Source organism: Bison bison, unplaced genomic scaffold, assembly GCF_000754665.1.
Source record: "Bison bison bison isolate TAMUID 2011002044 unplaced genomic scaffold, Bison_UMD1.0 scf7180017864289, whole genome shotgun sequence".
Lineage (NCBI taxonomy): Eukaryota > Metazoa > Chordata > Mammalia > Artiodactyla > Bovidae > Bison > Bison bison.
Window position 1 is genome coordinate 14,737,678 of NW_011494861.1, and position 15,258 is coordinate 14,752,935.

The following is a 15,258-nucleotide window of genomic DNA, read 5'->3' on the forward strand; positions in this document are numbered from 1 at the left end:
GTGAACTCTCAGGCTTCTTGGTATCCACTTTCTAGTGGGACCTGAATCATGCAAAGCAATGGATGTTACTAAACAGGCTAGTGACTCTTTTTTCCTCACTGGTACTTATGAGAGGTTTGTTCTGAAACCAGCAGGTAAAGAGTTATAGCTTTGTGCCCATTGAGACCAGAGTGTCACATGGGCTGACTGAGGCATTGGCATCCCTGCCAGACCAGTGACCTTGGCCCTGCGTAGGTTCTTCCGAAAGGGTGGGAGAATGTCTTAGGTGTGCTTCTGCTTGGCCTGAGATGGATGCCTTGTGCCTTGGCAGTTTCTACAGGATTCCTTTTCTTGTAGAGTCAAGATGAGTGTCCAGAACCCATCCAGACTCCTGGACCTGGCAGGAAAGCATCTGCTGAGGGATGATGCTTTGGCCTTTTCTGCTCTGGAGGATCTGCCCACAGAGCTTTTTCCACACCTTTTCATGGAGGCATTCCACGGGAGACACAGTGAGACCCTGAAGGCCATGGTGCAAGCCTGGCCCTTTGTCCGCCTGCCTCTGGGAGGCTTGATTGACATGCCTCATATGGGGCCTTTACAAGCAGTGCTGGAAGCACTTGATGGTTTGCTGGCCCAGAAGGTTCGTTCCAGGTGAGTGTGTTTAAAGCACCTTGATAAAATCTTGGATGTCCCAGAGGAGATAGGTGGGTTGAAAACGGGTGGGTGGAAAGCATTCTGAAAATGGTAATGCAGAAGCCTTGTTGCTAAAGGAAGTACCTTCTGGAAGTTGAAGAGTGCCTGTAGTGAATGGGAGCCTAGAAGAACATTCCCCACTTCCTCAAAGAGCCTTGAGATACTAAAGTCGAGGACCAGAAAGATTAAGAGGGGAAGGGGCATGGAGGATAGTGAGGCAGAGAGGGTAGTGAATAAGGCAGCAGATGATGTCAGAAATGTTAAGTTACAGCACAGGTGGGCAGGATGTTGTCAAATTGTTAGGCTGTTTTTTTTATTCTGTGTGTACTTTGATACATCCTCATCAATTTCCTTGTTCCTCTAGGAGGTGCAAACTGCGGGTGCTAGATTTACGGGATACTGGCCAGAACTTCTGGAGCATATGGTCTGGAGCCAGCAGTTATGAGCGCTCAAGCTCAAGAATGGTACCAGTGGCTGAGCAGAGCTCAACAGCAAAGCGGCACTTGGCTCCACTGAAGATTTTTATGGACCTTTGCCTGAAGAAAAGGACCCTGGATAACTTTCTCACCTACCTTCTTAGGTGGGTGGAGCAGAGAAAAGCCTCTGTACATCTCTGCTGTAAAAAGCTGAAGATCTCTGCAATGCCAATGGACAACGTTGTGAAGATCCTGAGCATGGTGCAGCTGGACTGTATCCAGGAGGTGCAAGTGAATTGGATTTGGCATCTGTCCACCCTGGCCACATTTGCTTCTTTCCTAGGAAAGATGAGTAATTTGCAGAGACTCTGTCTCTCCCCCATCCACCTGTCTGCCTTCACGAAGCAGGAGCAGGATCACCTTGTCCAAATTACCTCTCAGTTCCTGAGGCTTGGCCACCTCCAGGATCTCCATCTGGACTATCCCTCCTTCCTTGAAGGCTTCCTGGACCAGATGCTCAGGTAGGAGTGGACCACTAGCTGGGTAACATTGAACACAACCCTAAAATGTCAAAAGCGTTGTCTCCTTTGCTGCACTCTCCTTAAATGTGATATCCCATAACCACACTAATCTAGGTAGAGGGTTAAACTGGTCTAGTGGCTCTTGTGAGACACCCTGCTGGGGAGGTACAGAGTACTGACTGGGATGTTTGCATCCCAGGGTTTATAATTTCCTCCTTTTTTGGAGGCGTCTATGTTGAAATGATAAAAATGGGTAAGTAAAAAGGATGTTGAAGTGGGGAAACTACATCAGATCAGAGCATTCCTGAAGAGAAGCTCCGTGTTTACAAGGTTTGTGCCCTTAGTGAAACTCTTCTAAACTCCCTATCAGTTCAGTTGCTCAGTCATGTCCCACTCTTTGGGACTACATGAACTGCAGCACACCAGGCTTCCGTGTCCATCACCAACTCCCAGAGTTTACTCAAACTCATGCTCATCGAGTCAGTGATAACATCCAACCATCTCATTCTCTGTCGTCAGCTTCTCCTCCTGCCTTCAATCTTTCCCAGCATCTGGGTCTTTTAAAATGAGTCAACTCTTTGCGTGAGGTGGCCAAAGTACTGGAGTTTCAGCTTTAGCACCATTCCTTCCAATGAAATCCCAGGGCTGATCTTCAGAATGGACTGGTTGGATCTTCTTGCAGTCCAAGGGACTCTCAAGAGTCTTCTCCAACACCACAGTTCAAAAGCATACATTCTTCAGCACTTTCTTCATAGTCCAACTCTCATATCCGTACATGACTACTGGAAAAACCATAGCTTTGACTAGATGGAATTTTGTTGGCAAAGTAGTGTCTCTGCTTTTTAATATGCTGTCTAGGTTGGTCATAACTCTTCTTCCAAGGAGCAAGCATCTTTTAATTTCATGGCTACAGTCACCATCTGCAGTGATTTTGGAGCCCAAAAAAATAAAGTCTGTCACTGTTTCCACTGTTTCCCCATCTATTTGCCATGAAGTGATGGGACCGGATGCCATGATCTTAGTTTCCTGAATGTTGAGTTTTTAAGCCAATTTTTTCACTCTCCTCCTTCACTTTTATCAAGAGTTCTTTAGTTCTTCTTCACTTTCTGCCATAAAGGTGGTGTCATCTGCATATCTGAGGTTACTGATATTTCTCCCAGCAATCTTGATTCTAGTTGTGCTTCATCCAGCCCAGCAATTCTCATGATGTACTCTATACATCATGTATAAGTTAAATAAGTTATAATATTATTATATGACATATAATAATACAAGTTATATAAGCAGGGTGACAATATACAGCCTTGATGTACTCCTTTTCCTATTTGGAACCAGTCTGTTGTTCCATGTCCAGTTCTAACTGTTCCTTCCTGACCTGATACAGATTTCTCAAGAAGCAGGTCAGGTGGTCTGGTATTCCCATCTGTTTAAGAATTTTCCACAATTTATTATGATCCACACAGTCAAAGGCTTTGGCATAGTCAATAAAGCAGTTGTTTTTCTGGAACTCTCTTACTTTTTCAATGATCCAATGGATGCTGGCAATTTGATCTCTGGTTCCTCTGCCTTTTCTAAAACCAGCTTGAACATCTGGAAGTTCAGGGTTCACATACTGTTGACGCCTGGCTTGGAGAATTTTGAGCATTACTTTACTAGCGTGTGAGATGAGTGCAATTGTGTGGTAGTTTGAGCATTCTTTGGCATTGCCTTTCTTTGGGACTGGAATGAAAACGGACCTTTTCCAGTCCTGTGGCCATTGCTGTGTTTTCCAAATTTGCTGGCATATCACATGCAGCATTTTCAGTGTCATCTTTTAGGATTTGAAATAGCTCAACTGGAATTCCATCACCTCCACTAGTGTTTGTAGTGATGTTTCCTAAGACCCACCTGACTTCGCATTCCAGGATGTCTGGCTCTAGGTAAGTGATCACACCATCGTGATTATCTGCGTCATGAAGATCTTTTTTGTGTAGTTCTTCTGTGTATTCTTGCTACGTCTTCTTAATATCTTCTGCCTCTTTTAGGTCCATACCATTTCTGTCCTTTATTGTGCCCATCTTTTCATGAAATATTCCCTTGATATCCCTGTCTATAATATGGTGTTTTGTGCTCCAGATACGTTAACTGATATATGGGAGAAGCATGGTTCTGGAGGTGATGTTTGTTAACTGAACTGAGAGAAAAGGATAATAAAAAGTGATAGAAAGTCAGTAGATGATGCAAGGATGTAAGTGAGCCCCTCTAGAAGGCAACACATTTCATGTTGTGGGATCTTATATAAGTTGATTCCTTATGTATATCTTTCTAGGACCTCACTTGATCAAAGATAGAGGCATCTGGAGCCCACACTTGGACTGAAGGAAGCCTCATCTAAAGTCATTTTTAGATCTTATCACCCAACACTAATATTTAGTGATGTTCACACTTAAAAGAGACTCTCTCTGGCTCTCCTCATAGCATGTTCTTATGCATTCCAGTATCTTCATTCATCCCCATAAGGAAGTAGAATATGTTGTACTCTGCTTGATAGATGAGGAGAGAGTGCTCTCTAGATTCTGTGAAGTAACTCAGTCTCACAGTGAAGGTGATAGGACTTAGCCTTCAATAAGATGGACAATCAGTGTATTGGCCCTCAAGAGATGGCCTGACTAATGTTAGTTCCGTAGAAGCCATTTGTCTATCACCAGTATGCAACCTGGCACTTCAGTTTCCAAGAACTAATTGTTTGGTTTCTCCCCAGGTGCCTGAAGTCCCCCTTGAGCAACCTGTCAATAACCAACTGCTGGCTTACAGAATCAGACTTGACCTACCTGTCCCAGAGCCCAAACATCAGTCAGCTAAAGGGCCTAGATCTGAGTGGTGTCACCATGACTGACTTTAATCCTGAGATCCTCCACGTTCTGCTGGAGAAAGTTGAAGCCACCCTCCAGGAACTGGACTTAGATCTGTGTGGGATCACGGACTCCCAGCTGGAGGCCATCTTGCCTGCCCTAAGCCGATGCTCCCAGCTCAGGTACTTCAGCCTGTGTGAGAACTTCCTGTCCATGGCCGTTATGGAGAAGCTGCTGCGACACACCGCTGGGCTGCCCTGCTTAACGCAAGAGCGTTATCCTGCCCCTCAGGAGAGTTACAGATCTCAGGGTGTTCTCTTGGAAGGGAGACTTGCCCAGCTTCGGGCTCAGCTGTTGGAGGTTCTGAGAGACTTAGGACATCCCAGGATCATCTGGATTAGCCCCAGCCCCTGTCTTCACTGTGGTGAGAACATATGCTATCATTTGGATCCCATTGTATACAGATGTACTGCCCCTGCCTAGAGAGTTGCCTCTATTAAAGGCTTTCTTCTGGGCACTTGGTAACTGAAATCTAGAACATGAGGACATCATGAAGGGACAAGAGAGCTGTGGTTTCAGACATCTTCTCAATGTGAATGGGAAAAGGAAAGGCGATATGGAGGGGGGACTCAGTATTGCAGGGGGAAATGTAGACTCTGGAAGGGATGGAACTTCCAGAGACATGGGCCTCTAGAATCTGAAATATGAACCTAGGTGAATACATGCTTGAGCCCCATATGTTTCAGTTATCCCGGGGGGAGATGGATGTACAGAAATGGTCAAGAATAAAGATACTTTCCTGGTGACCTAAATAGGAAGGAAATTTAAAACGAGAGTAGATACATGTATAGATATGATTCACTTTGTTGTATAGCAAGAAACTAAAGGGACATTGTAAAGAAGTCCTACTCCAATAAAAATTAATTATAAATAAATAAAGAGATGCTTGTTGAAAACCAGCTGCTGTTCTCCATGATATATTATTACGTGTCCTAATTATTTCCAGTTTGTGATTTAAAAAAAAGCACTGTGTTGTCCATGATTCAAAACCTTACATTCCTGAAATTTCTTTATTCTGTCTTGGGCATCTCTTACCTCCTTGCTTATTTCTTTGGCTGTTCACTGGGTTAATACACACAAAGGGGAACATACTCAGTGTCTGGCAAACAACTGCAGTGAAGAGCTCTTTGCAGGGCTTTCACTGCTGACTCAGGCCATGACCTTGACATGGGTATTCTTCATACTTCTATCAGTCGGTGTATAAGTTGCAGTTTCTTGCCTTTTTGTGTGCTTCACTGCCACAAGCACAGGTCCCCACTTCTGCAAGATGTTTTCCATACTACCAATAAATGATACTGGTTCTCACCATTCCATGCCTATCATGGGTGGGTAGTGGTCCTTATGGATATAATCAAGTTGTGGCCAGACAAGCAACTTCTTTTTAGAAAAATATTAAATTAGCAAAAACATTTAACATGGATCTATTATTTGAATACCACATTCAAGAATTATACATTTTTAGTAATTGGTCATATCAAAATAGATAATTCCCATCACAAATCCAGTCCCTGTCTATCAGAAAAATTAAGGATAGCTTGTCTGGACATCAGAACATCCAAATGTATAACAAATGTATGTTATATATTACATATAACTCATAGTCAGCTCTCCCTATCCTCAGTTCATCCTCCTCAGATTCAACCCAACTCCATATTGTATAAAACTAAATTTACTGTTTTAAAAAATCCTTATCTAAGTGACCCTGAGCAGTTGTTGTTCAGGATTCACCTGATACATAGACACATACATAGTTTGAGAAGAGGCTGACATGATTACAGAGGCTGAGCAGTCCCACTGTCTGCTGTCTGTTGCCTAAAGAACTGGGAAAGACTGTGATATAATTCGGACCTAGTCTTAAGGTTTAAAAGCAGGGGAAGTGATGGTGTAGCTCTGAGTCAAGGCTAAAAGACTGGGAACTAGGGAACCACTTGTGTATGTCTTGCAGTTTCAAGGTTCATGAGCCAGAAGCTCTGGTATTCATGACCTAGAAGACAGGGAGAGCAGCAGCCCTCATTCCATTCAGACCCCAGAGGATAGGACGATGCCCACCCACACTGGTGAGGGCTGATCTCTTGACTCTATACACTGATTTCAAAGCTAATCTCTTCCAGGAATAATTTTACAGATTCTCCCAGAATTAATGTTTGACCTGAGATCTGGGCATCTCATCTCACAGTGACGTTGACACATAAATTTAACCTTCACAGTATGTCTAAACAAAATGCAGCCAAATAAAATGTAGCCAATCTCTGCTAAGGATTCAGTGGTTTCAATTGTTTGTTCTGAGAAGGAGGAGGATATAGGGCTGGGAGGACCTTAGGCAGAGTTTGGTTCCCCCTACAATGAATATAATATTGCACACAGAGTTCATGGGATTTTTAACAGGATCCTGCGAAATACTGCTTGTTGACGGCTTGGCTCTGGAGTTGTTGAGCAAGAACTCCATAATGCTTTTTTTTTTTGGTTTGTTTGCAGTCTTCTCCCTCCTGGTGAATAGCGTAAGTCTTCAACCTTTGTACTTACCTCTATTACTCACAATAGGGAGGAAAGCAAAATCCAGAGACAGAAATTGGACTCAAATATTGCATGTGATCACCAATGAATCAAAATGCACCCAAGCTGTTCCAGTAGCCAGTGTGGAGGGGCTGGGGATGGGAGGGCATAGGAGAGACTGGGCTCATCTCCAGTGATAGACATTCTGAGCCTCAGGTTTTCTAGGCCACCTGCTGGTAGATCAGACCAGAGAATAGAAATCAATTTTGTAATCAGGACTGTATACTCTAGAATTTTTAATAAATCTTGCTATCCTGGAACTTCTCTGTTCCCAACTGAGTTCCCAATTGAACTTTTTGTTCCATGGTCCCAAAGCAGGGAGCCCAGATTCAATCACTGTCGGGGAACTAGATCTCACATACTGCAGCTAAGTGTTCTCATGCCACAACTAAAATCCCTCAGGCTTCCCAGGTGACTCGGTGGCAAAGAATCTGCCTGCCAGTGCAGGAGACAGAGGAGACATGGGTTCAATCACTGGGTTGGGAAGAACCCCTGGAGAAAGAAGTGGCAATCCACTCCAATATTCTTGCCTGGAAAATTTCAAGGATAGAAAAGCATGGTAGGCTACAGTCCATAGGGTCCCAAGTTTTGGACACAACTCAGTACCCTCCCCCCACACACACACACACACACAAGGACACAAGGAAGATCAAAGATGTTGTAGGCTGGACTAAGACCCGGCACAGCCAAATAATTGAATGAATAAATAAATAAAATTTTTTAATGTACTCTCCTGTAAATGGCACTTGAGTATAAATAAATACTTCCACAGTGATTTATATACAACATTTCTCTAAAAGTTATTGAGGTAATACAGTATTTTGAAGAAATCATGTGGGAAATTTAAAAACATTTTAAAGCTGCAAGAAATAAATTAGACTTTAAAATTGATTTTAACCATAAATAAGCAAGAATTTATTCTTTTAAAAGATATGTTCAGTTCAGTCACTCAGTTGTGTCCGATTCTTTGTGACCCTGGGGACCACAGCACACAAGGTCTCCCTGTCCATCACCAACTCCTGGAGTTTACTCTAACTCATGTCTGTTGAGTCGGTGATGCCATCCAACCATCTTATACTCTGTCCTCCCCTTCTCCTCCTGCTGTCAATCTTTCCCAGCATCTGGGTCTTTTCAAATGAGTCAGCTCTTGGCATCAGGTGGCCAAAGTATTGGAGTTTCAGCTTTAGCATCAGTCCTTCCAATGAACACCCAGGAATGATTTCCTTTAGGATGGACTGGTTGGACCTCCTTGCAGTCCAAGGGACTCTCAAGAGTCTTCTCCAACACCACAGTTCAAAAGCATACATTCTTCAGCACTCAGCTTGCTTTTTAGTCCAACTCTCACATCCATACATGACCACTTGAAAAACCATAGCCTTGACTAGACGGACCTTTGTTGGCAAAGTAATGTCTCTGCTTTTCAATATGCTGTCTAAGTTGGTCATAACTTCCCTTCCAAGGAGTAAGCATCTTTTAATTTCATGGCTGCAGTCACCATCTGCAGTGATTTTGGAGCCCAAAAGAATAAAGTCTGTCACTGTTTCCACTGTTTCCCCATCTATTTGTCATGAAGCAATGGGACCGAATGCCATGATCTTAGTTTCCTGAATGTTGAGCTTTAAGCCAACTTTTTCACTCTCCTCTTTCACTTTCATAAAGAGGCTCTTTAGGTCTTCTTCACTTTCTGCCAATAAGGGTGGTGTCATCTGCATATCTGAGGTTATTGATATTTCTCCCAGCAATCTTGATTCCAGATTGTGCTTCATCTAACCCAGCATTTCTCATGATGTACTCTGCATAGAAGTTAAATAAGCAGGGTGACAATATACAGCCTTGATGTACTCCTTTCCCTATTTGGAACCAGTCTGTTGTTCCATGTCCAGTTCTAACTGTTGCTTCTTGATCTGCATACAGATTTCTCAGGAGGCAGGTCAGGTGGTCTGGTATTCCCATCTCTTTCAGAATTTTCCACAGTTTATTGTGATTCACACAGTCAAAGTCTTTGGCATAGTCAGTAAAGCATAAATAGATATTTTTCTGGAACTCTCTTGCTTTTTTGATGATCCAGAGGACGTTGGCAATTTGATCTCTGGTTCCTCTGCCTTTTTTAAAACCAGCTTGAACATCTGGAAGTTCATGGTTCACGTATTGCTGAAGCCTGGCTTGGAGAATTTTGAGCATTACTTTACTAGCGTGTGACATGAGTGCAATTGTTCGGTAGTTTGAACATTCTTTGGCATTGCCTTTCTTTGAGATTGGAATGAAAACAGACATTTTCCAGTCCTGTGGCCATTGCTGAGTTTTCCAAATTTGCTGGCAAATTATTGAGTGAAGCACTTTCACAGCACCATATTTTAGGATTTGAAATAGCTCAACTGGAATTCCATCACCTCCACTAGCTTTGTTCATAGTGATGCTTCCTAAGGCCCTCTTAACTTCACATTCCAGAATGTCTGGTTCTAGGTGAGTGATCACACCATCATGATTATCTCAGTCATGAAGATCTTTTTTGTACAGTTCTTCTGTGTATTCTTGCCACCTCTTCTTAATACCTTCTACTTCTGTTAGATCCATACCATTTCTGTCCTTTGTTGAACCCATCTGTGCATGAAATGTTCCCTTGGTGTCTCTAACTTTCTTGAAGAGATCTCGTCTTTCCCATTCTATTCTTTTCCCTCTATTTCTTTGCATTGATCACTGAGGAAGGCTTTCTTATCTCTCCTTGCTATTCTTTGTAACTCTGCATTCAAATGGGTATATCTTTCCTTTTCTCCTTTGCTGTTTGCTTCTCTTCTTTTCACAGATATTTGTAAGGCCTCCTCGGACAGCTATTTTGCTTCTTTGTATTTCTTTTTCTTGGGGATGGTCTTGATTCCTGTCTCCTGTACAATGTCATGAACCTCCATCCATAGTTCATCAGACACTCTGTCTATCAAATCTAGTCCCTTAAATCTATTTCTCACTTCCACTGTATAATCATAAGGAATTTTATTTAGGTCATACCTGAATGGTCTAGTGGTTTTCCCTACTTTCTTCAATTTAAGTCTGAATTTTAAGTCAAGGCTAAAGGCCTGAGAACCAGGGCACCAATTGTGTATGGCCTGGAGTTTTCCAAGTTCAGGAGCCAGAAACACCAGTATTCATGGCCAAGGAGAGAGGGAGAGCAGTAGCCCTTGTTCCATTCAGGCACCCAGAGGGTAAGGCGATGCCCACCCATACTGGTGAGGGCTGATCTCTTACTCAGTCTACTGATTCCATGCTAATCTCCAGGAATTCCTTTGAAGATTCTCTCAGAATTAGTGTTTGACCTGAGATGAGACCTGGGCATCTCATCTCAGTGAAGTTGACACATAAATGTAACTTACACAGTGCCTCTAAACAAAATGCAGCCAAATAAAGTTTCCCTGCTAAGGATTCAGAGGCTGCAGTTGTTTATTCTGGGGAGGAAGTGGATATAGGGCTGGGATTATAGTCTTAGGCAGAACTTTGTTTCCCCCACAATGAAGATAAGGATGCACACACAGTTTATGGGACTTTTAGTGGGATTCAGTGAGATATTGCTTATTGAGGGCTTGGCTCTGGAGTTGTTGAGCAAGAGCTCCTTATTATTTAAGACCTCCACAGTGCTTTTTTTTTCCCCTCAGTCTTCTCCCTCTTAGTGAATAGCCTAAATCTTTATCCTGCTATTCTCACAACAGGGAAGAAAGCAAAATCCAGGGACTGAAATTGGACTCACACACTACTTGTGGTCACCAGTGAATCAGGGTTCGCCTAAGCTGTTCCAGTAGCCAGTGTAGGGGACCTAAGGGTGGGAGGAAATAAAAGATAGTGGATTCATCTTCAGTGATAGACATTCTGAGCTGTAGGTCTCCTAGGCCACCTGCTGGTTGATCAGACCAGAGGATAGAAATAAATTTTCTAATCAAGACTGTATACATTAGAATTTTTAATGAATCTTGCTATCCTGGAACTTCCCTGGTGGTCCAGTGGGTACAACTCCATGCTCCCAATGCAGGGGGCCTGGGTTGAATCTCTGGTCAGGGAACTAGATCCCATATCCTGTAACTAAGTGTTCATATGCCACAAATAAAGGATCCCTCAGGGGCACAAGGGAGATCAAAGTTCCCACACGCATGATTAAGACCCAGCACAGCCAAATCATCAAAAAAAAAAAATTATTTTGAAAAAATTGGGCTGTCCTGTAAATGCTACTTGAGTACAAATATTTGCACAGTGACATAATCCTCCAATGCAGCAGATTTCGCCATTCCCCAGGATGATTGCTGAGAAGCTGGGGGAATGCAAGAAGCAGCCATCTGCCACCCGCTAAGGTGAACAAGGAAAGAGGAATTGGTTCCAGAGAGCTGAGGTGCATATGAAAGGAATGAATTCAGTAAGCCAAGAGGCTTGCGTCTTCCTATACATAGAAAGCTGAATTCCCTAACTTTGTATCTGTTTATTTTTTTTTAACCTCACAGTAATCTTTGATGTTCAGACTGCCTGTTCCCTTTGTTACAAACTTGTATATATCCTGACTCCCTGTGCCACCTCCTTGGAGCAGTTTTCTCAAAGTTTCTGAGATACTGTCTCCTGGGCTTGGGTTCTAAACACTCCCACCAAATAAAGTAACTCTCTCCTTTCATGTGGTGACTAACATTTTAGTCGATAGTTTTCATCTAACGCCTGGAACTCAGATGAGTGGGGACAGGACACTGTGGGTTGGAAAAATGTCTTGGAAGAGCATGTCAAATGACAAGAAATTCACAACCTAAAACATAACATTTTATTTGTTGGCTTTACAGACGATTATAACCAGAAAGGTGGCTTCTCAGTTTGCTCTGAGGAACTGTTCAAAAGTTATAAGAGTGGAAAAAGAGTTATACGGTGGAGCCAGAGTCCATAATGTCATTTCCTGGGGAAAAAAAAAATTTTTTTTCAAAAAATTTCAAAAGATTACTGCATATGATAAAAATGATTCATCTCAAATTAATGATTTTCATACTTTTTAAAAATTGTTATTTATCTCTATAATTATATTCATTTATTTACTTTTTTTTTTTTTGGCTGTGCTGATTTTTCCTTGCTGAGGGCAGCCTTTCTCTTGTTGTGGTGAGCAGGGTCTACTCTCTAGTTGAAATGCATTGGCTTTTCAGTTTGCTGGCTTCTCTCATTGCAGAGCATGGGCTCCAGGGCCTGTGGCCTTCAGTAGTCATGGGTCCCAGGCTCTAGCTGAGTGCTCAGTAGTTGTGGGGCATGGTTTTAGTTGCTCCATAGCATGTGGAATCTTCCCAGACCAGGTATCTGACCTGTATCCCTTGCACTGACAGGTAAATTCTTAACCACTGGACCACCAGGTAAGTTCCTTTTCATGCTTTTTTTATGTATGGAAAGAGGCAAAAGTCTGGTCTTATTGAACTTATCCATATGATATGCATCTTGACTACTTTAGAACACCATCCTGTTTTCTCCTCCTTGAATTCCCCTTGGAGCATACTGTCTTAGGAGGGTGGGGGACTGCAGGGTTAATGGCTTTTTGGCCACAGCATCCTTTATTTACTGAAATAGCTAGTGAAATATTTGTTCTCAAGGAAAAACTTAAGAGAAGACTGGAAGTGGGGTGAGTGCAGTCACTCAGTCATTTCTGAGCTCTAATTTCTGAAGTCTGATTGAGGTCTGAGCAGTCCCTCAACCCCATCTGAGCTGGTAAATTATCAGCATTAGCTAACATGTTCTGCCAATGCCAAGCATGTACTGAGTGGTGAAACGCAGTCTGACATGACAGGAAGAGTTTTCCTGTTTGTTTTCTTTTGTTAAAAAAATTTCAGGCTTTCTTTTTGCCTCAAAGTGTAGCTTTGCCTTCAACCTAAATATTTTGATTTTTACTTTAGCTTATATCATTTAAATGTCTCATCAAGCAGTTTTTTGTTGTTGTTGTTGTTAATAAAAGACATATAACTGTTTGAAATTCTATATCTTGACATTTGAAGTTTTTACTTTATGCACAAATGGCATTCCTTTTAAAGGTACCTCTTACATTCTTCCCAGCAAAGTTAAGTTTGGGAACTGAGGATGGAAGCTGTATTCCACATGAACTTCTGTCCCCATAATTTGGGCTGAACATGACACTTTAAATGTTTTCACCCAAGAGAAAGGGAGTCAGCCTGTTCAGTCTCCTGATACAAATGTGCAAGAGGGACATGCAGTAAGCAAACAATGGAAGGAAATGGAGGAGCTACTCGATGCCTTTCTGTCTTCTTGGTACTTGTGAGATTCTTGCTCCAGTGTGAGAAGAGGCAGAGCTATGGCTTAGTGCCACCAAATCTAGCCTGGAAGCCTGACAAACTGAGTTTCTTCCTTTCTGGTTCATCGTTTCCAAGGTGATGACTTTGGCTCTGGTTTGATTTCCCTGAAGGATGGGGAGAGAGACCACTCTTATAGGAATGACTGACCTGAGAAGGATGCTTTGTTCCCTTGCATTTTCACAGGATTCCTTTAAGAGAAGAGTCAGGATGAGTGCTCACAACCCACCCAGACTTGTGAACTTGGCAGCAATGAGCCTGTTGAGAGATGAGGCCTTGGCCATCTGGTCTTTGGAGTATCTGCCCATGGAGCTCTACCCACCACTATTCATGGCCGCCTTCTCTCTCAGATGCAGTGAGACCATGATGGCCATGGTGCAAGCCTGGCCCTTTGCCCACCTGCCTCTAGGAGGGCTGATGAAGAAGCCTCACCAAGAAACCTTAGAAGCAGTGCTGGATGGACTTGATGTCCTGCTGGCCCAGAAGGTTCAGCCCAGGTGAGTCTGATCCAGGTAGCCTGGCAGGGTCTTGGGTGTCCTGGAAGGGACTGCCGGTGTCAGGGAGAGTGAATGACCAAAGGGCAGACCAGAGACTTCTGAAAAAGCTCAGAAGCCTTGAGCACTGCTGAGATCACATTGGGAAATACCTTGCAAAAGTGTACTAGGAAGGATGGAAGACGAAAAGGACTGGAGGAAAGTGAGCAAGAGAGGAAAGAGAAAAGACAGAAGGTGATATCAGGAATGTGAAGTCAAAGCAAAGATGGGAAGTTAGAATGTTGCCTAAATTCTGAGGCTGTAGTTTCATTCAGTGTACATTTTAAAGACTCTCACCCGATCTTCTGTTTCCCCATAGGAAGTGCAAACTGCGGGTGCTGGACTTGAGAAATACTGGCCAGGACTTCTGGAACATTTGACCTGGAGATATGTACCATGTGTTCTCAAGCTCGCTGATGGCATCAGTGGCTAAGGACATGCCAAGGACAAAGCATCCCTTGGCTCCCTTGGAGGTGTACATAAATCTTTGGCTCAAGAAAAAGACTTTGTGCAAATTTCTCAGCTACCCTTTCAGGTGGGAGGAACAGCAAAAAGGCTCCATACACCTATGCTGTAAGAAGATAAAGATTGTTTCAAGGTCCAAGGAAAATATTAAGAAAGTTCTCAGTATGCTGAAGCTGGACTGTATCCAGGAGATGGAATTGAATTTCACCCAGAAGCTGTCCACTCTGGCCAAGTTTGCTCCTCTCCTGAGCAAGATGAGCAATGTTCAGAGACTCCTTCTCTCCCCTATTCATGGGTCTGCTGTTGAGGAACAGGACCATCAGGCTCTTCTGCAATTTATGTTTCAGATCCTCAGGCTGCAGTACCTCTGGGATGTCTATATGAAAGCTCCATCTTTCCTCGAAGGCCTCCTGAACCAGATGCTAAAGTGAGGGGAGCACCACAGGCGAGAAACAGTGAGCACAATAGTAACATATCAAATGCATTGTCTCATTTGCGGCTCTACTGTGACGTGTGGTAACACATAAGCGGAGCAATCAAGGTGTGAGAAAACTGGTATAGAAGCTCTGGTAAAAGACATCAGGTTAGGAAGCTATAAATTAGGGGGCATGGATGTAGTGCAGGCATGTATGTGATTTCTTTCAGAAGAGATATCTCTGTTATGGTGACAGGTGAGTGAAGGTGGTATTGACAAGGAAAAACCACATCAGACCTAAGCATTTCTAAAAAGAAACTCTGATCACTAATCTGTGAACATAATTATCCTGTCTTAAAGTCCCAGTCCCAAATAAAAACCCAAGTAAGACAGTAGGTGTTGCGAGAGTGCATCAGAGGGCAGACACACTGAAACCATAATCACAGAAAACTAGTCAATCTAACCACATGGACCACAGCCTTCTCTCACTCAG

The 15,258-nt window shown here is 43.0% G+C and overlaps 1 protein-coding gene across 1 annotated transcript; it reads left to right on the plus strand.

Moving 5' to 3' along the window:
- Positions 1-343: 343 nt before the first annotated feature.
- On the plus strand, positions 344-14,265 carry LOC104996126 (PRAME family member 12-like). Its single transcript, XM_010850250.1, has 5 exons — positions 344-630; positions 1,037-1,609; positions 4,350-4,864; positions 13,762-13,849; positions 14,205-14,265. The coding sequence occupies exons 1-5, from the start codon at positions 344-346 to the stop codon at positions 14,263-14,265; spliced, it is 1,524 nt and encodes a 507-aa protein (XP_010848552.1).
- The last annotated feature ends 993 nt before the right edge of the window (positions 14,266-15,258 follow it).

Excerpts from the sequence above, each read along its gene's own strand:
- LOC104996126 (XM_010850250.1), top strand. The coding sequence starts at position 344 with ATGAGTGTCCAGAACCCATCCAGACTCCTGGACCTGGCAGGAAAGCAT. Across the intron at positions 1,610-4,349 it reads TTCCTGGACCAGATGCTCAG|GTGCCTGAAGTCCCCCTTGA; the intron begins GTAGGAGTGGAC and ends GTTTCTCCCCAG. Across the intron at positions 4,865-13,761 it reads CAGCCCCTGTCTTCACTGTG|GAGGGCTGATGAAGAAGCCT; the intron begins GTGAGAACATAT and ends ACCTGCCTCTAG.